This window comes from Saccoglossus kowalevskii, chromosome 5 (genome assembly GCF_978046115.1).
Source record: "Saccoglossus kowalevskii chromosome 5, keSacKowa6.1, whole genome shotgun sequence".
Classification (NCBI taxonomy): domain Eukaryota; kingdom Metazoa; phylum Hemichordata; class Enteropneusta; family Harrimaniidae; genus Saccoglossus; species Saccoglossus kowalevskii.
Window position 1 is genome coordinate 31,538,077 of NC_140645.1, and position 26,040 is coordinate 31,564,116.

The following is a 26,040-nucleotide window of genomic DNA, read 5'->3' on the forward strand; positions in this document are numbered from 1 at the left end:
TCGGGCCGAGTGTGACATATTTCTGTTTGCACTTTTAAACCCACCATTGCAATTGGAAAATGTTTATTTTCATTCACGAAACCACTGACTTGCTTTTGCGATTTGTGAGCATGGAGGGCGCTGTTCTTGCAAGTATATAATATGGCAGAAGATCATAAGAGATCACGAGACAGTAACACTTTCACCTGAGAACTGGGAATCCAGGTACATAAATATAGGTTTCACAAGTTGTTTTTTTAAATCAAAGCAGCAGCCACTATGCTAACTTATATATATATATATATATATTTTTACAAATAGATGACTGTAAATTCGAACGAGGGTTGCACGAGTATTTTCATGTCGTACGATGATGCGTTCTGTCGTACGAGTCCGTTGTACCACCCTAAAACTATTGGAAGACCTGTCTTGCCCCCCTTTGCAACGTTGTACGATTTTTTATTCATCCCCAATATAAGCTCGAGAACTCGGCGGCGGCTGGTGGATCGTGGCCCCCTTCCTGCAGCATTTCAGCATCCTCAGTCTGGGCTTCACCAAATTCATCACCCTCATCACCAGCTATGACAGCTATGGCCCTTCCTCCTCATCAGGCTGATTTTTCCTCTTTTTCCTTGACTTCTTTGGGGCCATGCCGATGCTTGTATTTTGGTTGTGTCTTGTTCACTGTAGCAGCGTCTCGTCAGGCATCATCGGTTGTAATGAAGAAAGTCGCATCGCGTGTCGTATTTATAGGCCAACACCTCGCGCGACAGGTGGTGCGGTGTGTCGCACAATGGGTCGTAGCCTTGTACGATCGGTTGTAGTAGTCGTACAACGGGTCGCTAGGTCGCGCGACATATGGCGCTACAAAACGCATATGTCGTGCGACTTGCTCGCATCATCGTTCAACCGTTGCAGCCGTTGTACGACTGTTGCACCCGGAAACATGAAAATAATCGCACGATTACGTCTCACAACTATTGTATCCTGGTGCAGTGGTCGTTCACCTCTCGTACAATTTTATATATTGCTTGCGACTCAAAGACAACACTTCTACAACAGGACGGAAAAAATATTTTCGAAAAAAAAAATATCGCACGAGTGAGGCGCCAATTGTGAAAGGGGCTTTAATGACACCAATCAATTATCCAACTACAGCATATTGTAAAATAATGACTACATATACATATAAAGAAATAACATTTCATTATTGCCGTAATTAGTTAAAAAAACATGTGTAGATAATAATTGCGATGAGAATTGATAAAAAGTAAATTATAACAAATTATTTGGAAAAATAAGTAGTAACACTGCAAAATTAAAACACGACACAATATAGGATTTCACTGTTTTATATAAAATTAATAATAACATGGATTGATTTGTATTGTGTGACATTTTTCCGAAATGAATTTACGCATAGTTATTAAGTATTTATTTGTGCAGTATATATTACCGTCAATGGTAATGTGTCTAGACAACATCTAATATTTACACAACTAATTACCGGTTAAGAAACGGGCACTTTGAAACAAGCATATATGTAGTTTTTTCTTCAATTATATATCAACCAATTATATTTTGATTGTTTATATGCAATTCAGAGAAACAATTATTCATGCTTGTCATGATAACAGACATTAGTCGCATTTCAGTGGAGCAAAGTTGTTGTTTCTAAGTTAATGTCCAATTAAAGGAAACCGAAAACCTGACTAAATGAATACGATTCATCAATGTTATTTACACATGGTATTGCCTGTGAGGTGAATAAACAAAAAACATGTTAACTTTTCAGGTGATATATTTGCTAAAATATTATTGTATTCATATCTATAGTATTAATATGAGATGCACGACTAATAGCGTATCGACAAGTGGATTTTTCAGTTCATTCAAAGTTGTCTTCTACAATGAGTATATGCTTTGCATATAAACCGGATACCGCACAACTGTTCCAATGAATATAACCACACTTTACACATTACACATTACATGTCTCAGGGGCATGGGTAACAGTTTTCACATTTCAAAAATGAATAGTGCTGTGTTATAAAAAAAATATGTAATGCACCAACGAAAAATATTGTATTAATCGGGTTGTTATTTTGGTTGCTGTCATTGTGTAATATGAGGTTATTACAAGGATACTGTATGCACGAAGACAATGCAGTGTAGGTCGATTCTACCGAGTACTGTCTGAGTGCATATTTTACAGTATCCTCATAATAACCTAATTATTATACATCATGGGAATGCCAAAATTCTGAGGACAGCCATGTTTGTTTGTATTATTGGAAGACGGTTACGGGCGTAATCGTTCCATATATGGAATTCGCGTTTTCTAATATGTTACGATAAAAATACCCCGTAAATTACCGCAAAAGTACGGCACGCTGTAACCTATGGCGTTACGGTGACAGATTCATAATAATAATTGGTATTTGGTAAACTACATTGATTTGGTGGCAACAAGTTAATCGTCTAAGTTTTTTCCTATGAAAAGAAAAAAAATGAAATTATTTTAATCAAGATGTATTTATGACTGTACTAATATGACCCATATCATGAAACCTAATTAATGACTTATTAGCCGGAACACATATATGATACACGTAGTTCTATAATATTACAATTGCTATCAATCATTTTAACATGCTTATATTGCATATTTGTAATAAACAAAATATTAATTACTTCTCGAATGAAGGTGGTTCTTAGTATGATGCAGTAATTGGTAATTGACGATTTAGAACAATCATGAATTGCTAAAGATATTTAAAGAAATTGTTTTTTGGTTTTCACATTGCCATATTACCTTGACCCCAACTGGCATCTGATATGTTGAATCAACTTCTCGTGTATCTGGAGAGAGTGACATGTAATTATTATCTTCTCCATGCGTCTGAAATAATAAAGACTGAGTAATATGATTGAATGTTTTTTTTCCAACACGAATATTCGACATACATATTGTTTGAATGACAAAAGTTCCCTTATCTTATCGATATTATCAACAAATAACAATTATTTGGTAAAACTTTTTAGTTTTAATATTAAAATAAAATAATATAGATCAAAACATTTAATTATGAATTATATGAAATGTTTTTTATGGCAACAACAAACATTATTTAAACACGTCATTTACTTCTACAACATACGCGTAAGTGTAAGCGAGACATCGTATCTATGTACTCATTAAAGTTACAAAAAATATTCCAATGTTATGGTTTGCCGAAATAATGGTTGTACTTTTAAAATAAGTATCACATTACAGACTTGTATTGGAGGTACTCATTCGATACGAGTAGAGAATTATAGTAGCATAATTCATTATAGTCGATTAGCATAGAACGCGACTACGATCAATGACTACTACCCTAATTTGCATTGCCATTGGTGTTTCATAGGTGTCTTCCATTTTTCCTGTCACAGGGGAAACTGTTGTATAGGATCGATCATCTTCAGAATGCTTGAAATAAAATTAAAGAAAATTGTATTAAATAAATATAACACAGATGAACATCGTAGCTAAACTTTACCAAATTGGGACCTTCGAATTTATCAATTTACCTGTTTTGTTCCGTCTTTGTTTGCACGTTTATATAAAACAAGTAAAACAACAATGACAACTCCAGAACATATCAGCATGGTAACCAGTATTCCACTAATAATACCAATATTACTTGTTTTACAGACAGGTTCTGAATGAAATAAACACACGATAATATAAACATGCAATTCCCCTTCCTTGTCTTCAATTTTGCTATCTGTGCGACAGTAAATGCGAAAGAAATATGTTAGAATACAAGCATAATCCATTCACATGTAGTGTAGTGTAGTGTAGTGTAGTGCAGTGTAGTGTAGTGTAGTGTAGTGTAGTGTAGTGTATTGTAGTGTAGTGTAGTGTAGTGTAGTGTAGTGTAGTGTAGTGTAGTGTAGTGCAGTGCAGTGCTGTGCAGTGCAGTGCAGTGCAGTGCAGTGCAGTGTAGTGTAGTGTAGTGTAGTGTAGTGTAGTGTAGTGTAGTGTAGTGTGGTGTGGTGTGGTGTGGTGTGGTGTGGTGTGGTGTGATGTGATGTGATGTGATGTGATGTGATGTGATGTAGTGCAATGTAGTGTATTGTAGTATAGTGTTGATGACAATCTAATGTATTGTAAATTGAGTTGTAATGTTTGGCATAAGACAATGTTCAATATATACCTTGAGATAAACTGTTTGGTTCAAACCTACGATTTTCACATTTGCCATTAATTTCACAATATGTCACAATGTACGCAAGTCTTGTATCATCTACTTTATACATTAATATATCTCTATCAATGCATTCCTGTACAACAACCAGCTTGCCATCTGCATCTTTCTTCTCAATCTTCACACATTGGTATTTAATATTTTCATGTCGTGACCAGCCTAGTGTATTAGTCCCAGCGTCAATTGTAACAGTTGGTGTAACTATATAATTGAATCGGGGGATAGAATATGTAAATATAAGTATTTGTGACTATACATTGAAAGTAGAGTTTGCGTCTGAAAACTTACGGACAATTACGAATAGAGGCGATTGGATGTAAATATGCGTAACTTAACTTACAATACGTATAAAACAGTTGTATACTTGAAAACTCTCCCATTCCGTTGTTGTTTTTTGCCTTTGCTCTTATTTCGTATGCTGTAGATGGTTCTAGCTGCAGTAAATAGACAGTCATGTTGCGTGTTCCCATTCCATCTGACGGCCACGGCACAAACACAGTATCCAGTGGTGAACGATATTCTACAAAGTACAGAACGTTTTCTGGATCCCCACCAAGACTTCCGGGTAGTATTTGGAGTGTCAATGAATCATAGTAACGATCTATAATGTTTATACCAACAGGTACTGCCGGTGTGTCTAATATATATGAAATATACAATATCAAAAAATATATTGTAAGTAATGTATATTATATCTGAGTTGTATTTATATATTCCCGGATATATCTATGCTGTGCTCACCTGACTGCAGCAGCTCAACGTGGAGTATAACCCATCCTACATCATTAGTTGCTCTTACATTATATATACCAAAATGATTGTGATTTACTAAAGTGATCGTGACTGTACTTGTTGATTGTGTATTTTCACTATTGTCTAGTACCAGATCATCTTTCATCCATGCACCAAATGTTACTGGTAGAGGATATGCATCCACAGATAGGACCATGGACACCGAGTCACCAACTTTGCAATAATATACATTGTCACTAACAGCAGTTGGTAAATCTGTCAATATATTACAAATATTGATAGTTAACTGTGTGCAAAATGAATGGTATTGGTTTTTGATATTTTAGTATTGTGAACTTAATCATAATTATGGTTTATCTATCAAGAGGTACCATTATTTTAGAATTAATATGTCCATAACATTAGTAAATATGGCACGACTAAAACATATAATTTAAACAAGTCTTAAGTTGTGCTATAAATACTCACATTGTACAATCATATTGAAAATTATTGTTTGTGGATTATTCTGGACATCATGGGTGCTTTCACATTTTATTTTTTTTCCAAAGTCTTCCCTATTTGGTGTCAATGATAATTCACTGACTGTGTCTTTTCTACCATCGCTATCCCATAATATTCTACTGTTGACATTGCTGGTAATTATATCATCATCTATGTACCACAGTATACTGGCGGCAGGATGGGCTTTAGTAGTTATACATGTGATGTGAAATGATTCTCCAGATGCCATGGTAACATTACTGTTGTCAGGGTAACCATCAAAATATAAACTGTCTGGAGATACTGTAAGGCATATAGAGATCGTGTCATGTATGCATTCATCACATTCAATGCATTTATTTATGGTATAGTTATAGTTGCTATAAATAATAAATAAAACTACACACCGAGCAACTCATATAAACTGAACAATTTATACTCTATCCGTCTTTCTTGTAAATGAGGCTTCACTGTATTTTCTATGTGTCCAGTCAGGGAAAATATAGGTTTTATGAATAATATCAACTACTAATAGAATGTATTATTTCCAGAGATGTAATAAGGTTATTATTATCATTATATACCGGTATATGTAAACACATTTACATTTAAGGACGAGCCATTTAAATCCATAATTTACTTCACAGTAATAACGCACATTTCAGTTACATACGCAAGTCGCTAATCAGAAATGTAGACACGTGATAACTCTTCAATGTTTTATATTGACATAAATTATAAATATTATGAAATTATGATTGATACATCATACTCGTAATAGTTCAGTGTTGTCATGTGTAGAGTTTGGCTTGATACAAATGTTGTATGAAAAAATGTACAAATATTCATTTAGAAACATTTTAATTTCATGTTTTAGCCTTAATGCCATCTTTCAGTGGCAATTTAGCTCATTTCAATTGATAGAAGCCCATTCTGGAAGATGGCATTTGTAGCCAAAAATTAGCCGCATTTGTTAGATGTCACCACTAATGACATACTGGAATTCATAGTCATTGAATAAGCCAAAAAAACTGTGACGACATTGCTGATACTCGAGATTCCTGCTCCACACTTCGATTAGCTAAAAGCGTATGTATCCACAGTTAGTTAAATTATCTATGTATTACACATAGAGACTGAATTCTCGATTATTATTGAGAATTAATAATTTGATGCTGAGAGTATAGGCGCAGTGACTTTTGACCCGATCCCGTGACCTAGTTACATACATGTGTATGTCAGGCATATATATAACTGCGTACACTTTTAAATATGTATGTGTTATAGGTTTGCTTACCCCACACATCAAGTATAAGTTCTTTAATAACAGGTTGTCCTTTAGCAATAGTTGCATCATTTGTAGCTTTACATGTCAACGTTGTATTCTGATGGTCTAGATAAGTTGGTGTGAATGTCATGGTACTTGTTGTATCTTTCAGATCACTATCTTGTGTATTATCTGATATTATCTCATCGTCATTTGGATTATCATTATCAACAGTCCACTGTATGTCAGATGCGGGACGTGCTGCCATAGCAACACAAGTTAATGTAGTCATGTGACCAAAAGTAACTATGACATAGCCAGATGACTCTTCTGAAATGATAACACTAAAAGGAGATACTGAAATAGAAATAACATGAAATATTTAATGTAATAATTATACGATACGACCGCAATGGTGTAAATTCTATAGTAGATGTTGTATCAAATAATCTATTATCTACACTATATTATATCATTATTTACTTACCTTGTACATCTAGTTTAATATTTGTGATAACTGGTTGTATATTTGCTGAATTACTTCCTTCACATGTAATAGTTTTACTATGATATGACCACAATGGTGTAAATTCTATAGTAGATGTTGTATCAAATAATCTACTGTCTCCACTGTTTGGACTGTCAGACTTTGATGACTGTTCAACTGTTATACTATCAGTATCCCAGTCTATATTAGAAGCTGCAGGTTTGGATCCAATGGTTTCACACTTGAGTATATGTGATAGACCATCTGTAACTATGACGTTATCACCTGTTGTATATCCACCAGTATTAGCATCATCTGATATTATAATTGTATTGACAGCAACTTTAGGAAAATATAATAGAAGACCATGAGAGAGCGTGTGTTTTTTTCAATTTGATGCAACATTGTTGTAATTTTGTCATGATTTGTTTGTATGGCATATTTTATGTGGGTACAGGTGAAGCACAACTAACAAGGCCTGATACGAATTCAAAGAACGACTTCCCAGTGCATATTACTTTACAACATATTCAAGAATTCATAGTGGAACATGATTGGATGAAAATTGTCATATTTCATTCAGAGGAAACGTGATAATGTTTACGACAAACAGACAAGATAACCCCATAACTTGCAACCTTCATAGGGGCAGTTTATAAATGAATATAAAAACACACTACGTCGGCATTTTATTCGACCACAAACGCTGGTGATTGTAGAGTGTGGGCGAAAATTTGAATCTCTTACATCTTAGTGGTAACACTGTTTTCAGACGTGTGTAATATTTCTAAAAATCAGCAGAATTGAGTTCATCGTAATCGACATATTTTTCTACTAGAGAGAAATGAACGGGAATGTTACCAAGTGATGTATTTGATAAATGTACCGAACAAAAAAGGATGAAAGAGAGTTAATAAGATCGTGGTTGGTAGCCCTTGGATTGATTGAAACTCACAGGCGATTGACGCATGCGTTCATCCAAACATTGAATTCACTGATACGTACATCACCGACAAATATATTGAGGACACAAATCAAAATGAATGTTATTGAAGCATACAATGATAAATCAAAATTTTAACTATAGTGGCGTAGCTTGACATTATATTGGCGGGGCCGTTAGTGCGACGATCGATCGGCCGCCAATCACGAATTGTGATATGTAAACAGCGCTGGATTGAGAAAATCTTAAATGTACTGAGTGTGAACACAAGAAGACATGAAACAACGCCCCAAAACTAAAGGAAACATCATCAAATAACCGATGGCATAATAACTCATTATACATAACATTATTAAATATTCATTATACAATACATTATTTAACATTATTATTTTGTAATCTGGACACGGCAAATAAATAAATCTACTCACCATTTACGTCAAGTTTAACCCTCGTCACTACAGCATTTCCAATAGCATCATTATCAGCTTTACATTTGACGTATTGTAGATGGTTACTCCACTGTGGTGTAAATGTGAATGTACTGGATACATCAAATAATTCACTGTCTTCTGAATTAGGAGTAGGTGACGTCATCGTAGTCGACTGTAGTGTATTGCCAATATACCACTCTATAGTAGAAGCAGGTTTTGCCGTAGCTGAACAAGTCAGGGTAGAAGACATACCAGCATTTACAGTAATGTCGTCATTATGGGTATAACCATCTATCACTGGCGATGATGATGGAACTGAATAAAAAAACAAATGTATAAATTGGTTTGTGAAACCGGAGCAGTAATAATCCCCCGTTAATTACAGAAATAATGCCAAGTTAATTACACCTCATACAATTTCAACAGAAATTTTGACTTGTTTCAGTAGCAAAACTAGTTCGGTTAAATATGCTTGATATAACGATGAAATAACGCTATGGGCAATTCCGAATAGTCCAACTTGTGCAATCAATACAGACCAAACCATGTTTAGGATGAATAGAAACACCATGGCTACATGACCATTTTGACATTTAGTGTGAAGTAAAACTGCTGGCAATGTATGAAGAATATAACTTTATTCATGTTAAACGTCATTTCATAGTCTGTCATCAACCAGTGTAAAATGCGTAATTTACTGTTTTATTTTTATAATACTTTCTTTAGGTCAAGTTACAAATTTGATGAGATGAAAAATTGGCGCATTAGCATTAAAATGGAATGGCAATTATGGACATGTTATCTATACCAATCAATAATTCCCAAATTTAGCTGGCGTATACACTAAAGTTGTGATTCGTGGATTTTAAGAGACTGAGGTCAATTCAGCATGATACAATGTTGACAATACTAGTGCAGTGACACCCACCAGAGTAATATTAGGAGTTTATAAAACTGTAATAGTTACATGTAATAACTAACAACGTTTTATTGCGCCCATTACTTGGTTTGTGATCATTGTTAAGCTCACATTGTGTTGACGTTCTTTATCATGGACCTCGCTTAAGCAATTTGCATTCATTTAAAACGACGCATGTACAACGCTGAAAACAATAACGTTAGAAAAATCTAATACCCTAAGAATTATAATTTATTATTTTAACTTTACCACTATTCCATACTGATATGTACTGCAATGTACTTGCGTGTCAAATAAACCTTAACTTACCTAATACATCTAATGTCACATATGTACTGTCTATAGTATGTATGTGTGGTAAATACATAGGCTTCACATTAATATCTTTATCTTGGTCACTATTCCATACTGGTATGTACTGTAGTGTACTTGTAGTGTCATATAAACCATTACTTATCTAATATATCCAATGTCACATATGTAATGTACTGTGTGTGGTAAATACATAGGCTTCACATTTAATATCTTTATCTTGGTCATTATTCCATACTGGTATGTACTGTAATGTACTTGTAGTGTCATATAAACCATTACATATCTAATATATCCAATGTCACATATGTACTGTAGTGTGTATGTGTGATAAATACATAGGCTTCACATTTAATATCTTTATCTTGGTCACTATTCCATACTGGTATGTACTGTAATGTACTTGTAGTGTCATATAAACCATTACTTACCTAATACATCCAATGTCACATATGTAATGTACTGTGTGTGTGGTAAATACATAGGCTTCACATTTAATATCTTTATCTTGGTCATTATTCCATACTGGTATGTACTGTAATGTACTTGTAGTGTCATATAAACCATTACTTACCTAATACATCCAATGTCACATATGTACTGTAGTGTGTATGTGTGGTAAATACATAGGCTTCACATTTAATATCTTTATCTTGGTCACTCTTCCATACTGGTATGTACTGTAATGTACTTGTAGTGTCATATAAACCATTACTTACCTAATACATCCAATGTCACATATGTACTGTAGTGTGTATGTGTGGTAAATACATAGGCTTCACATTTAATATCTTTATCTTGGTCACTATTCCATACTGGTATGTACTGTAATGTACTTGTAGTGTCATATAAACCATTACTTACCTAATACATCCAATGTCACATATGTACTGTAGTGTGTATGTGTGGTAAATACATAGGCTTCACATTTAATATCTTTATCTTGGTCACTATTCCATACTGGTATGTACTGTAATGTACTTGTAGTGTCATATAAACCATTACTTTGTCTGTCACTTGTTGTTATACCATTTGTTATCCGTGTACTATCAATATACCATTCTATAGTCGCTGCTGGGTTAGTTCCTGAAGTCGTGCAGATAAACGTGGTCATGACATTCCTAGTCACAGTTGCTGTGTCACCATGGTTAAAGTTGGTGAGCACTGGTCGACTGGATAGTGGCACTGAAGCATACGAAAATAATTAATATAAACATAGTCTATCAATGATTACATTTTATTGCATATCAGCTAGTAGTGATAGAAATAGCATTAAATTATCTTCTCAGGTAATAGCCATACTTTGACCAATACGGTGTACGTAACTGCTCGGCGAGTTTATTATTTACGAATTTTGAGAATGGCTTCCTTGGCCAATCTTTGCTCACGCACTGTAATTGTTTTGTATAATACTGTTTAGCAATTCGGGCATACCTTTCGTGCTAATTTAAGAAAATATAATTACACTTCATCGTATATCGACTCGTACTGATAGAAATACCACACATTTCATTATTGTCTCTATATAACTATATCACATTCATATTAGTCTTGTTTCCTTGTGCGATATACGTCAGAATGGTGTAGACAGGACGCCGACCTGCAGCGTCAATCGTGTTTTTTCCTTGTTTTGCTGTGTTCTGTGAGGGTTATTTTCAACTAATATTTATTACACAATTTTCTGTTTACAACTTTGATGATTTTTCCGTCAATTACATAAAAATATGCTGTTCGGAATAGTGTTCTTGTGTTAAAGTATTACTAATATTTAATTGCATTTCATGTTGACCACGATGTTAATTAAATCGACATTGGTATTATTATTTAAGATTGTTGTGTATTTGCGTTGCGCCTACCCTTTATGCCGTACAATTCTATTACTTGTACGCTGATGTCCGTTAATTGAACTTTGTTCGTCCTGTATATGTGCGTTGATGATGCGATACTTGTGCGCTTTATCCGATTTAGACGCCTCATACACTGACTGTGAGCATCAAAGTATTTTCGCCACCTGAAAACTTTTTTTTAATATTCGCCAGGCGTTCGTTACCGTAATACGGTGTCGTGTGCCTGCTACATTAACGAAGCAAATGGGGCATCACTTGTTAAATTCCAAGTGCCATGGGCAGATAACAAGTATTACAGGGGAGTGTCCTAATATATTTGTAATATGTTTCCTGAGTTTACACGAGAGCATTTTATCGGAGCCCTACGCCTCGAGCCATCAATATATGGCCGTATAAACGCGTTCGGCCCGAGCCAAGTTGAGCTCTGATAGGATTGGGCCCCGACTTGACTCCGGCAATCGGGCGGACATCGCGTCCTCAATCTTTTTCTCCAAGTAAGCTCTCACTGCAATTATGGCGGAGACACCATTATTTGTAATTTCTGGCTTAACGAAGAGGTACACGCCCCAAATCCTTATTTTGCAGAGTAACGGAATACTGCGATAGATTAATAGCTCAACGGGAAACTGAAAAATGGAGTACGAAATTTTGCGACAAAAACTTGAAAGGACGATTAGACAGATCGAAAGAAAAGATAAAAATCGTAGAAGTGATCATGGTACGGCGACGTGTTCTAACTTTAGGTTGAAATTGTTACACATATCACAACAATTAAACAATTACAAGATGGTCAATTTGCATGATAATAACTTAAGCGAATAGGCTGTAACACATTTAACGTATTTTAGCTGCTGTGTATCTTGTTTATTCGAGATACCTAAATCATAACACCACTGTTTCTTTTTTTTTCTTTCAGCTCAACAGGATAATATTCTGACATACATCGTGCCATGTAATGACAAAACAACAGAAGCACAACACCAAAATTGTTTTCAGCCAATTTTGTTTTCATACTAAGTAATTGAGGTCGGTGTATCGTTCGTCTCTGAACGAACTCGATGGAACTCGGGCGGATTTCGGCTCTCGTTTGGCCCGACCGTGTAAATGCAGATAATCTCCTGTTAATCGGTGGGAGTAGTAGAATAGAGTGCTGTCATGTAAACGTAGCTGTTGTTTAAGGGGATATTTGTGACTGTGTTGTTGCATTATAATATAACTATGGCAAAAACTATGCTATATTTGTTCACAATAAATATACATTAAATATGTTAAATCATTGTAAAAATTGATACAGTTTGGTATGATTTTATATATGTTAAATGTACGACTTCTGCGTGACAGTTGTTAAACTCGTGTTCATAGAAGGACTGTGACTTGTGGTTGAATTACATCCTTTTCGGCGATGGAAACCAGTGGGTCGATGTGATGGACATCGTCATGTGTCACGGAACTTGTTTTTAGTCGGCGTAGTCTCTCGAGTTTAACAATAATGAAGTAATCTATAGTGATTTTGATACACGTCGGAGACAACAGATCGAAGAAAATAAAATATATGTATTGCCTACGGTAACCCGGACAAAAATACATTTTACGACACACTTTTCACTATACCCCTTGCAAATTCGGACTCCTACAATTTATACTCGATTATGTCTTTACCCATCATTGCCCCGCCGATTATACATGATTCGATTGACCATATGCTAAACAATTTATGTGCACATTTTTTACAAATGAACGAACTGACAAATTATATAGGTATAAGTAGCGATGGTGCATAATTTGTTCAATCATCCCAACGTGACTATATGTATGCACCGGAACCGGCCACAGATACCGCGACACTCGCATTAATATATTCAAGAAAGATTATATATCATGTGCCTACGCTCTACAACATGTAAAAGATGCACATGACACCATCCTGATTCTCATTAAATTTGTTCTTGGTTTCATTCCAAAAATCGAAGAAATCCACTGCTTATTTCCTCCCCAATATACCCAAAAAACCTGATATCCATGTGCCCTCGTACACACTATGTATCAACTATCATGATATGCTCTGTAACTGCCACATTTCACACATCGCATGTTATACTCGAGGCATCCTTTTTCAATTGCAGCGTCAATGGATCATTGCGAACTTCCTGTTTGTCAGAGCTGTTTGTATCTCACACATACGACTCATCTACTAGTTACTTTCTAGCCGCCTGTGCGTGCTCAAGAGAAATTTCGGCTAATTTCTTAAACATGACAAAATTAATCGACTGTCACTCGCCAAACTAGTCAAAGTCGGCAATATTTTACTGATCATTTAGACGAATTGGCATACTAGTATACGGTATCTGCTAATATATATACGCATCGCTGTTGGTGTTATCCCAAACAACCCATGTACCTGTCTCACCCTCTAGTGTTTTTGACATCTCAACACAAATGAACATAGACATTGCTGCTCTAATTATAGTTTTTCTAGTTACTTTTCTCTACATAGGGAAATTTACACAGGCACGTGTTCATACTAAATTGTTTCATGCTCTTCCATCGAAGTTAATCGAGCGAACATTGTTATTTCCTGTCCGGTGGCATGAATTCGACGTACTGAGCGTTGCGCTGGTAGAAGTTCCAGAATTGAAATGGGCCACCTTCTCGCCATATATATGTCTTTGCTGGCAGGCGGTAAATATATTAATTGATGGTCTTACGGAACAAACTATTTGCTTGCCAACCAAATTGCCTATACCACTTGGACGCGATGGAAAACTTGTACATTCCAAATTCGTCAATGAAGTTCTCATTAGAGAATATCCAATTTTTACGGAAACTTTGTTTGCCACACAGTGCATCCCGTCGCTTCAGACTATGAATATTTTCGTCAAGGTCCATCCCGCCTCTACTTTTTTGTTGTTTGGATTATATTAAAGTTAGCAAACCATGATTTTGCCGTTCGTTGTGCATTTCTGTTCACAAATTAAATTTTGAAATCTAAATATATCTAAATCTATATGTAAACAAATGTCGCACGTGTTATATGTAATGAATTGGATGTTTATTTTATGCACGTGCTTCTTGCCTTATTTTGTATTTTTACGGTCCTCGGTTTGACATGTATTCATAAAAAAAACGACACGTTCCACCCCGTAAACGTAACTGGAGTGAGGTTACTCCATGATTGGAAAAGTACCATGTCGCCATTCTGAGATATATCAAAATGAAAATGTACATGAAAATATTTTCTTTGGCTATATGAGCAATGACAGAAGTGACTGCTGTCCTAATTGTATTCACTTCAGTCGCTGTGAGCACACACTATTACACATGATTACACAAGAGAGCGTAGTTATCTCACGGTAACACGATGCATCCCAATACAAATCTAGAAGAGTGACGATCGAACAGTAAGTGAGTAGGATGACGGACACTCACGAGGAGAGCAACGGCTCACTACTCTGTACTAACGTACAATTCAGTCCTGAAGCGAACAATTATGGACGTGTGTTATATAAATGATGAAAACGACATACAGTGACTTGTGTGATTATTGTTAGGTCACTACGATATCAGCTATGCGATTCCCAAAATATACTCTGAAAGCCAAGCAACATACCACAATTGAACCCTGGTAGCGTCACTCATTCCTAACGACGTACACACGCTCACCCGCAATCCAAATCGAAAGCACCACGAACGCGTGTAACTGTACGTGTTGTAATCAGGATAGTGTACTGATGGTCGTGTGATCGTTCTAATATTGGACTTCACACGAGCATGCGACCCCCGTGTCAATCCTTATCTTAACGATTGCTCCCCACTAAATTAAATTATTGTATACAGAATGTTTTCAAGGTCAATGGTATATCATTGAAATCGTATTGCCGTACACTCATTGCCACGGTTTATTTTAATTATACATACTTATTGTTGCAAGCCGGAATAGAGGAGTAAAAAAAGCTATTGCCACATAGAAGATAGAAGATTATTCAAACTTCGTACATTTATTCAAACCATTATTACATAGTTTATTGTAGTATTGGAACCAAAGTTCACGCCGTATCTCCAGAATATATATACGAGATATAGCCAATTTGTTTAATGAACACACTTTTATAACAACACGCCAATAATTTAACGTTTCCATTGAACATTATTCCCAATGTGAATTCAGTTACAAAGGCTTGCGCAGTCATTTGATTTAAAGAATACACCACGACGCACTGCCAATTATTGCATAACAACAGGACAAGGATCGGGTGAATCGCAGTGGCGTCGATTATTTATGTAAACTTCCCAGACAGAGTTCTGTTATCACGTTATAGTGGGCAGTGCGCAGTTTTTCATTCTATGTAATTGAAAAATTGCTAACACATGCAGCGCATCTACGGCGTTCGCATTTCAGTCACGCGTACAACGTGCACAAGCAAGCAAAACACGTTCATTGGAAATTGTGCTAATGAAAATGACCAGGATGTTTTGGGGTTGTTTTTTGAACAATCCTTTCACATGTGGACAAACATCAGATATTGCGGAATGTCGCGCCGTCGTGTTTGAGCAAGTAATCGTCAGATAACTGAACGGCACGTGGCGTCAATTGACCAATGAAAACGTTGCAGTGTTTAAAGGACGACGTAGTCGAACCCACTACATTGTAATTGAGCGAACAGCCCTGTCTGAACCCTGTTATCGGTCAATAACTGACAGTGTGGATACTCAATACACTAGTACATGCAGTGGTAACTCGTGATGAAAAACACCCACAGAGCAGTAAGCCTGCAATGCCATAGACGCTTGTATTTTTGATACCCATGGAAAGTTCACGAGCAAACTGCATGTAAAAAGTCTCCCATAAAATTTTCTGGACGTAAATAGTTACGATTTCTCAACGCGAGAACGCCAATGAGAACGCATTGACAGCGAACAGTGTTATAAACGATAACAATAGGCACTGGAGTTTAAACAGAGGCTCATATAGTTTAAAGCAAGACTTATTTACCTATGACTCTGAGATTTCCACATGTATTAGACATACTATTACTGTCTGCATTTCCAATCCCACAAAAATAACATCCTTCATCGTTGATATATACATTGGGTATGTGTAAATCATAGTGGTTTATACCAGTAGTATCCACACTCCAGTCAGAGTGTTTTGTAGAATCGTGACCAGTGCCTATGTATCCACCAGAGCTGATTAGAGTAAATATATCATCATCCTCATCAACTTTAGACCACTTTCCGACGAAGCCAGCACAGTCTGTGATGACACATTGTAGAGTAGCATCTTCTCCTAGTAGAATATCAACATCTGTCGGTCCAACAACATCAAAACTATAACCTAAAGAAGAGAGAAGAGAACTTTGCCAATTTCACCACGTCTTGAAGCGTATACCTTTGGTTCAAGCGGATTGACTTTTAGCTCAACTTCGTAAGCAAACAACCCCAATCTATTTTACATGACTAGATAATGCCATACCACATTTGTAATAGTTTAATTTATTATTACGAAAGCTGTTTGGTAAGTTAGTTGATCATCACGCTTGATGTCTTTAGTTTCATTAGATAAATTGAGAATACAACAAATCAGTAAATGGAGAAAGCTTTAAACATAAATTAAAACATAATTTAAAACATAATGCTGCAGTAAAAATGAATGTGGAACGATAATAATATTATGTATTTTTTATTTTGTTAAAATATTGTTCAAACAATCGGGCATCTCACATGAAATGCTACATGCGCATTCGATAATCACAAAACTACACCCCTTTTATATATGTAATCAATGAATAAAATAGCTTCCTTGCTTCCATTGCTATGTGTTTAATCATACCGCAGCAGCAAATGCCATTATGTTTAGTATTATATATAGTAATACGCCAGCTACCTTAGATGTGACATGCTTTACTTCCTTGTGTAACAGAAATAATTATGTTGCCTAAATAATCCGAATTGTATTAGTAGAGTTCGTTCCTTTACAGTATATTATGACATACGTATATCATACTCACAGATTGTAGCTCCAATAATCAAAGCACAATAACCATTCACCAATAATCGGTATCCAGTCAACATACTGCCGATATAGACTTCCTTTCTTCTGACCCTTAGAAATCACGTGATCTATTCAAAGGTCACACCTTTTTCTATATAACTATTTATAAAAGCGAGAAATGCTCTGTAATTTTGCTCATGTGATTCTGAATTACATTGTAAAACCCAGCAATATTCGACTGTTAAAGAATTATTTTTTTTAATACAATAATATTCTGATAAAATGTGCGTGGCGCATTATGAAATGATGAGATAAGTGAAAATCGACACAAGAGGGCACTGTTTCAATTTCAACTCTCACAATTATTTCCGGTATTGTTTTTGTTTTTTTCTAGAAAGCTTACAATCGCAGGATTTCCAGCCATTTTGATCAGAATCCTCGCTACGCAGCAGCGAATTGGAGAGACTATCGTTGCGTTGTGCCAGGCCGCAGACGAAGTACCCGTTCACTCAAGCGACCACTACAATGCTACTCCACATCACACATCAGTCACTCGTTCACTCGCAATGTAAATGAATTAAAATACAATAATATTTGATGGATTATTTGTTGTATTTTATGTGATACACACCACCTACATGGAAATGTTAAATTGAATAGATACAAATTCTTGGAGCAATTCATTCAAGTTTGCCCCCCCCCCCGCACACACACACACGCATACGCGATAAAAACAAGGAATAATGCCCATTATTTGAAACATGAACAATGATGTTAGCCTTTTTGGTTTGATATTTTTAAATTGATAATATGCTATACTTGTGACAGAGCTCACAATGTTAACACCGTTTAAACATCAAAAACGTAAAAAAACGAATAATTTATTTCTAAGCTCCGAGTACAAACGAAGACAAGATCTTCATTGTGCCTATTTTGGGAGAGTCTGACACAACCTCCACTAAGTACATGCCATCAAATATCAACCAGGTATGGCACACATTTTTTTTTAAATGTGAGGATTTCAAAATTTGACATTTTGCCTATTTAAATCAACTTAAAAACAATCACTGATAAGTTAATTTCCCATCCTCCAATCAAATAGATATATTGAACGCAAGAAACACATGTACACAATTAAACGTCACATACAGTTTTAAATATTAAAGTCTGAAGCAAATTAAAACTGAAACAAATTCTTCTTGGGAAAACAATGTAATCAAGTCGAAAAAACTGAATGGATGTGTATACATATGCCTGGCTGGTTGTGTTCCTGATGTCAAGCCAGGTCTTAGAGGTAGGGTAGAGTAGAGGTCTACTCTCATTGGTCACAATGAACATATGCATTTTGTAATGTTGGGAACGTCGTATATTCAGGTTCAAGCCTCGTTTTACTAAACAACACAGCGACAGATATTTATGAACATGCATTCATGGTTATTAACATCAACGCAAGGTAGTATAACATATCGTTTGTATTTGTTGTAGTAATTCAAGGCGCCACAAACCCCAGTGTCACACGATATACGTTACTGACTCCAAAATTCAAAAGTTTAATGAAATGTTTACTTTGCCCAAGTAAGTAATAAATATCGCACCTAAGCCAGTTTAATGACGCATGCACTTATTAGAAAATCTTCACAACGTCAGATATGAATTATTCATACACGAAACAAATGAATGGGACTTACTTATAACTTACCATATCAGTTTATCAATTCTCATTCCATGCGACTCATCATTCGTTCATTCATTCATTTCTGATTTTTAATCCTCGAGTATAGAAAAATATAACATTGACTAATTACAGTGTCAAAATTTCAAATTCCGATTACAGTATCAATCATGTATCAATGTTCACTTATAAAATAAAATATTACGAGTGTATGTCACATTGGTTACATTATATACAATAAAAAGCTTATTTGTAAAATCACAATATTATAAAAACGTTAAATATGAGTATGATATAACGATATTATTAACGGCAGATTGTCTCTCTTGTTTTCTCAGCCAGTATCCAGTACATCGGCAAAGCATAGTATATCTCCATCCAGTATTGCCACAGCACAATTTATGCACCATTGAAATTCGAAGACATCCAGTGACTTGGTAAGCATGTGGTAGTCGTATTCTCTCTTAATTCTGTGTTTTAGGCGAGTAGTGAAACATTTTGCTGCACAGACATCCGAATGATCGTTAATTTTCTTGTATCTTGTAATGTGAACTGCAGGAGATTGGTACACTGTCTACATTGAGTAATGTACAAATAATATATTTGAAAATGACAAAGAGTCGATTTAGTCGGCTACATTCAAGAAAAATATGGAGCAAATCATCTTTTTTCTTCAAAGAGACGACAAGTTCTGGTTTCTTGGATTCGGGCATTTTGTCAGGAAGCTACCAGTGGATAGGCGCCATGTAGTAACCGCCACTGTAAGTGTGGTTATTGGTTTCAGTTAACAGTCGCGAAAAAGAGGCTGATGTTCCTTTTCCAACGAGAGAATATCTGTCCATACGTTGTAAAAATATGTAGTGAGCTTTGAAAAATAAAGTTTACAAATAAGAAATTTATAGATAACTCCTTTTATGGACAATTTAAAAGTATGTCATTGTCTTCATCCTCGTAAAATAATTCGAGTAAATAATTCGAGTTGGTGACTTGTGTAGTGTTGTCACTGCAATTTTCAATAATTTTTTAAAATTGGGGTGGAATAGCTCTATGCACCACATCAAGTGCAACATTCATAAGCCTTCTAGAACATATCGTCACTTTGTTATACAAGATGTCACGTCCCAGCCACGCAGTCCCCGCGACAAGATCTCCAATTGTCTTAATGCCCGCATCACGAAAATGTGTGAGAGTGAGTGGCACACCATGCAAAGGGTGCAGAATCAGACTGTTGTACAAGAGCGGTTCCCGACAAACAGAGTAATAATTGGTCGGTTGCCCTTTTCTAATAATTGAGATGGAGGACCAAACCTTCATAAGCTCACAATAGTACACTGGAATATTATAAAAAGAAAGTGGTACATTTGTAACAAACAACTGTTGGTCATATTTCAAATTATTAAAACGTTTAAGAAAGTAACTGTTGAAATAAAAACTAGGATGCTTCAAATTAGAGTAAAAATAACGTTGAATGTATTGCAAACGAAAGGAGGCAATTCTTGATGGTAAATGAATTAAACCTTGACCACCCTGTGAAGGCGTTAGATAAATAGACTCTGCAGGGAGCCAATGGCGACCCTGCCAAAAGAAATCAACAAAGAGTTTCTGAATATGATTAATTAGAGTACTGGGAGGACATAAACAAACTAGCCTATGTAGCAATTTGGACACTATCAACTGATTAACAACCGATGTCCGCTCTCTGTGAGAAATAGAGGGCGCATACCTAGTCCACGATTCAAGCTTGAGCTGTATTTTGTCACCAACATCAGTCCATTTTTTATCAAGCCACATAGGTGTATTCCCAAGAAATGTGCCAAGAACTACGTTGTTCCAGTTGATATTCAAGGGCATATCAGTTCTTGTTTTTCATTGTCCCACCAATAATTTCGGGACTTTGCGTAGTTGATCCTTGAATTGCTGGCTTGTTCATATATGGTCAACCATTCTTGCAATCTATAGAAATCGGTGTTATTTGTAAAAAAGAAACGGACGTCATCAGCATACGCAGTGAGATGGGTTTTCTCCCTCGTTGAATCACATACTTGAATACCCTGCATACCACTCTCAGTTCGTACTTTGTGTAGCAACGGCTCAATACAAATAAAATACAGCTGACCAGAGAGTGAACAGCCTTGACGTATGCCGCAGGCGAATTGCAGAGGGGAAGTGAGATTGCTGTTCACTCGAACAAGAGATTGGGTTCCAGAGTACAACAAATTGATATATTTAGTGAAATTATCACCAAATCCGAATGCTTTGAGAGTGTTAATCAGATAATCGTGGTGTACACGGTCAAACGCTTTTTCTTTGATCTAAAGATACGATACCAAGAGCTGTGTTGTTATCATTTGCATACGTGATGACGTCACTTATCAAGTTAATGTTGTTAAATATCTGTCGACCAGGTATACAGTAACTCTGGTCAATATGAATTATGTTACTGAGCACTGCCTTGAGTCTGAAGGACAGAGCCTTGGTCAATATCTTATAATCAGAGCATAATAGACTGACTGGACGCGAATTATTTAACAAATTATTATTTCCATTTTTAGGTAGCAGAGTGGTGACAGCTCGTCTGCATGAAAGCGGAAGCTCTCCATCCTTGATCGAGGCAAGACAGACATCATGTAGATCAGAACACAAGGTGGGCCAAAAATGTTTGTAAAATTCGCCAGGAAAGACATCGATAGCTGGAGATGTACCTGAAGAAATTGGTTTTACAGACGCAGTCAGCTCTTCAAAACTTAGATCCATGTCGCACTTCTCTTTTAAATCATCATCAAGTTGAGGAAGATCTGTTTTTCAAAGTTAAAAAAGAACAAAGTACTTTGTGCCTGGAGCGAATCACTGCCCCCCTTGTTTCGGACTTTACTAAATTTCCAAACAGAGCTTTCTTTTCATTGAGCTGGCTGCCGAGATTAGGCTTGGTTTGCATTTGAAGTTCAATATAATTGATGTCATGTTGTAATATTGTTTTAGTTTGTTTATAATTATTACTTAGCTTGAAAGTGTACTGTTCAGTGAGATCTTTAATCTTCAGTTTTCCAATATCCCACCACAGATGGATGTTATTGAAATGCGACTTTTTTTACGCCATGTAAGCCAGTAATCATTAATTATTTCACAGAAAACTTGATCGTTAAGAAGACTAGAATTAAAAGACCATACAGGGTTATGATTTCTTATAGACTTTATTGAAAGACAAAGTGTAACAAGGCAATGATCGGAGAAATTATAATGTGGACAGATGGAACTACTTTTAATTCTAGACACAATAGATTTGGATACATAGAATGTGTCTATACGGGATTTGCGTTCATTTTTTCTCCAAGTAAACTGTTCGGCTAATGTGTTGCACTGACGCCATGCGTCAAAATGTTTAAACCGACGTAAAATATTGAAGAGGAAGTTTTCAGATAAAAAGTTTGGTTCAGGGCTTTCAGCTCTATCATTCTCAGGGCATAGGGTGCAATTGAAGTCGCCCCCAATAACAAGTGGGTGGTTATTTAAACTGTTCAAAAAGGTTTTTAAAACTTTAAAGAATTCAAGACGTCCAAACCCGTTTGTCGGAGCATACACATTAATTAAATGAACCTGAACGCTATCAACCACGGCATGTATGTGCAAGAGACGCCCAGGAACAACATTATTTAAAATTAAAATTTTAACATTTTTATTTAGTTTAAAAAGTATGGCAACACCAGCAGAACGTGAACTTTTATGTGAATAATACATAGGTGATTTCCATACCACTTGCCACCTCACTTCATCAGAAGGTACGGAATGCGTTTCCTGGAGGACACAAAAATCAGTAAAGAGTAAAGTGGTTTTGTTTAATAAATTCAAACACTTGATATCTCATGAAAGAATCACGACAACCATGTAAATCCCAAGTAATTCCTGAGAAGCTCGCCATGAGTAAGGATACAAGAAACAGAACAAGTGCATAGAAAAAAAACATAGGCGCAACTATTTGATTTATTAATAACTTTATTCATTATTAGTGGTTAGTAGTTTAATTCAACTTAGATATTTTACTACCAGCAGTAGTGCAAATACCTCGTTTTGCGTCTAATAATTTATCGCTGCGTTTGTTCGTAAGTCTGGGCATTCTAGAGATGCCGATACTTGACGCGATTCTACAAGTCAGACGCCTTATGCGATTTTTTTCCTTTGGAGGGAAGTCGTTATTTTTCCGGAAATGACTTAGAGACCGTACAAGTACGCGCAGGTCCGGACAAAAACTATTGGCTAGAGCGGTCAAACACACACACACACACACACACACACACACACACACACACACACACACACACACACGCACACACGCACACACACACACACGCACGCACGGACACACGAAGCTCAAAACATAAGTCCCCGTTTTCGGACTGCGTCCGAACGGGGACTAATTAGAACAGATATAATGCTCAGCTCGAGACTGTATTGTCATGTGTTGTTGTGTGGGGTTCCCAAACTTGTATAGTCCGATCAAGATACCCAGTTTGTAAGTGAGGTGATGGCGAGTCGGTTGTTGTCAATCCAACAATTAGTAACCTCTCCTTACCACCCACAATGCAATGGACTGGTGGAACGGTTTAACGCTACATTCAAGGGAGGTACATGTGTGTTGAACATCCCAAAGATTTGGACTGATATGTGGTACTGCTGTTATTTTGCATACCGAGAATCACCACAAGTTTGAGATTCTCTCTGGGCTTGTTGGATAGTATCACAGGTATCCCAACTTTACTGCAATTGCTGCACCATTGTCCGAGCTATTGTGCAAGGGTATGCCAAAAATATGAGTTGAGAACAGAATTACCAAATATCATTTATACAGTTAAAACGTGCCATTAGCAGCCACTCATTTTGAGAATGCCAGATATTAGAAGAATAGTTGTGCTAAGATCTGACGCATCTCAATGATAGAAATAGATCACAAACCTGTAACGGGCCATCTTTCCTCCTCTACCTACAATCTCTTCCTTAATGAATAGTAGCCATAAAAGAGAATAATAACGTAATTTTTAGATACAAAACACAAATTATATACTATTTTGTTCAAATCATGGTAATTATGAACGGGGCATCCAAAATCAGTTTAGCATGAATAAATTATCCCAAATTGTGAGAGCGGGGGCGGTGAGCTGTTTTAGTCCATGAACTGTAATATTCAGAAGAGAAACTTGCTACAAGCCTAATAATCAAAATAAAAGCAATAATGCTAACCAGCAATCACAATTTTACTTCAGTGAGTCAGATATTTTACACTCTTTTAAATAAGGTAAAATTTACCTTTAAATAGAAAGGAAATATTACATCATGTATATAGAAGGGCCCTGTTACTATGGTAACAACAACGTCAGCATAACGATAATTATTCACGGGAATCTGTTTAACATAAGTGGAAAAAATCAAGGCGAATTAAAACACAATCACGTTGTCGAGGCTAACGTACCATGTACCTCAATTTGAAGAAGGACGTGAATGTGGTACTGTTGGCCTCAATTACATAATAAATTATTATTACATTGAAATGCACTGAAATTAATATGCTTGGTTAAGCGTGTACAAACATCATGTAACTTCATCATTCGAGTCATTTCTGTGCTGTTGTTGAAACAGTGATAATCTAAAAAATATTCATCATTTTGTTCAATGTTTTATTCATTATTTCATAAAAAACTGAAACAAAACATAGTCATGATCTAAATTATTCGATTAAATGTACACGATGACTGTGTTCATTGATATCATCGAAATACTAACACTAGGTATCACGATCATAAATAAATGTTTAATTACATATTATAACGTTAAGCTGAACAAATCGTTGTACTTGCATGCTAAATGATAACAGAATCGTCTCTCATTGTATTTATCGTGTGCAGAACAACAATAAACAGCTAACATTCACAGACAAAAACCTAAACATTTTGAACTTACGAGTATTTCATCGCTTTCTCAAGATTTATAAACGTATATGTCATAAACAGTACCTGTTTAATTTACGAAACACTTTCATTTGAGATAAACCTACAAGCACAATTTGCTCAACATTTCATATAGATGAATAAATAGAGATATTCAGACTAAAACAAGTATAGTTGTTGGAGCCATGCACGAATGCAAACATGCTGCTTCAGGTTGTATAGTGATTTCAGCTGGTGTCCAGCTGATTAGTAATTCGCCAAATGACAGAATCGAATTAAGGTAGCAGAATGGTTATTTTAGGTTTTGTGTGTGTGTGTGCTTTAAAATATGAATAAAAACACTTTTCCTCATTTCCTCTATCTGCTGTCATATATTCTTTGCTGAAAAAAAAAAACTTTTTTTTCTATTAAAAATTCATATTTTTCTCCTTCTTTATTATTTATGATCGGCAAACATTACTACGGCTCAGGTAGGTGTGAATAGGGATTATCTTCTATATTTGTCAATTACAAACACCTATAGCTAAACAACTGACAATGGTTGGTTCAAGGAAAGGGAAGTCTGAAATCGGCAAAAAAAACTAAAATATCAACGAAAATTCGGATCTTCTATTCATGGCAATGTTTCTAATTATTTATTTATTGATAATATAACTTACTGCACGATAACCTTGCAGAAAGTAGTGTTCTCATAACCTTCGATTTTGAACAACTTCCGTTTGCTAACATCCAAATAGTGACGTGACCTCACAGTGACAATAAAAGT

General features: G+C 35.8%; 1 protein-coding gene across 1 annotated transcript; it reads right to left on the bottom strand.

The window, feature by feature from the left end:
- Window positions 1-1,245: 1,245 nt before the first annotated feature.
- Window positions 1,246-25,963, bottom strand: LOC146746058 (uncharacterized). The gene is made up of 16 exons (XM_085498927.1): window positions 24,286-25,963; window positions 17,683-17,825; window positions 16,668-17,009; window positions 10,695-11,015; window positions 10,405-10,500; window positions 8,597-8,914; window positions 7,223-7,564; window positions 6,766-7,092; window positions 5,454-5,771; window positions 4,974-5,240; window positions 4,573-4,869; window positions 4,182-4,433; window positions 3,553-3,683; window positions 3,359-3,451; window positions 2,795-2,881; window positions 1,246-2,472 (listed from the first exon to the last, which is right to left on the bottom strand). Exons 2-16 carry the CDS (start codon window positions 17,744-17,746, stop codon window positions 2,461-2,463), a joined length of 3,267 nt encoding a protein of 1,088 aa, XP_085355053.1. The 5' UTR covers window positions 17,747-17,825; window positions 24,286-25,963; the 3' UTR covers window positions 1,246-2,460.
- Window positions 25,964-26,040: the final 77 nt, after the last annotated feature.

Excerpts from the sequence above, each read along its gene's own strand:
- LOC146746058 (XM_085498927.1), bottom strand. The coding sequence starts at position 17,746 with ATGTTGACTGGATACCGATTATTGGTGAATGGTTATTGTGCTTTGATT. Across the intron at positions 5,241-5,453 it reads TTTCAATATGATTGTACAAT|ATTTACCAACTGCTGTTAGT; the intron begins GTGAGTATTTAT and ends ATATATTGACAG. Across the intron at positions 2,882-3,358 it reads CAATGGCAATGCAAATTAGG|ACGCATGGAGAAGATAATAA; the intron begins GTAGTAGTCATT and ends TTATTATTTCAG.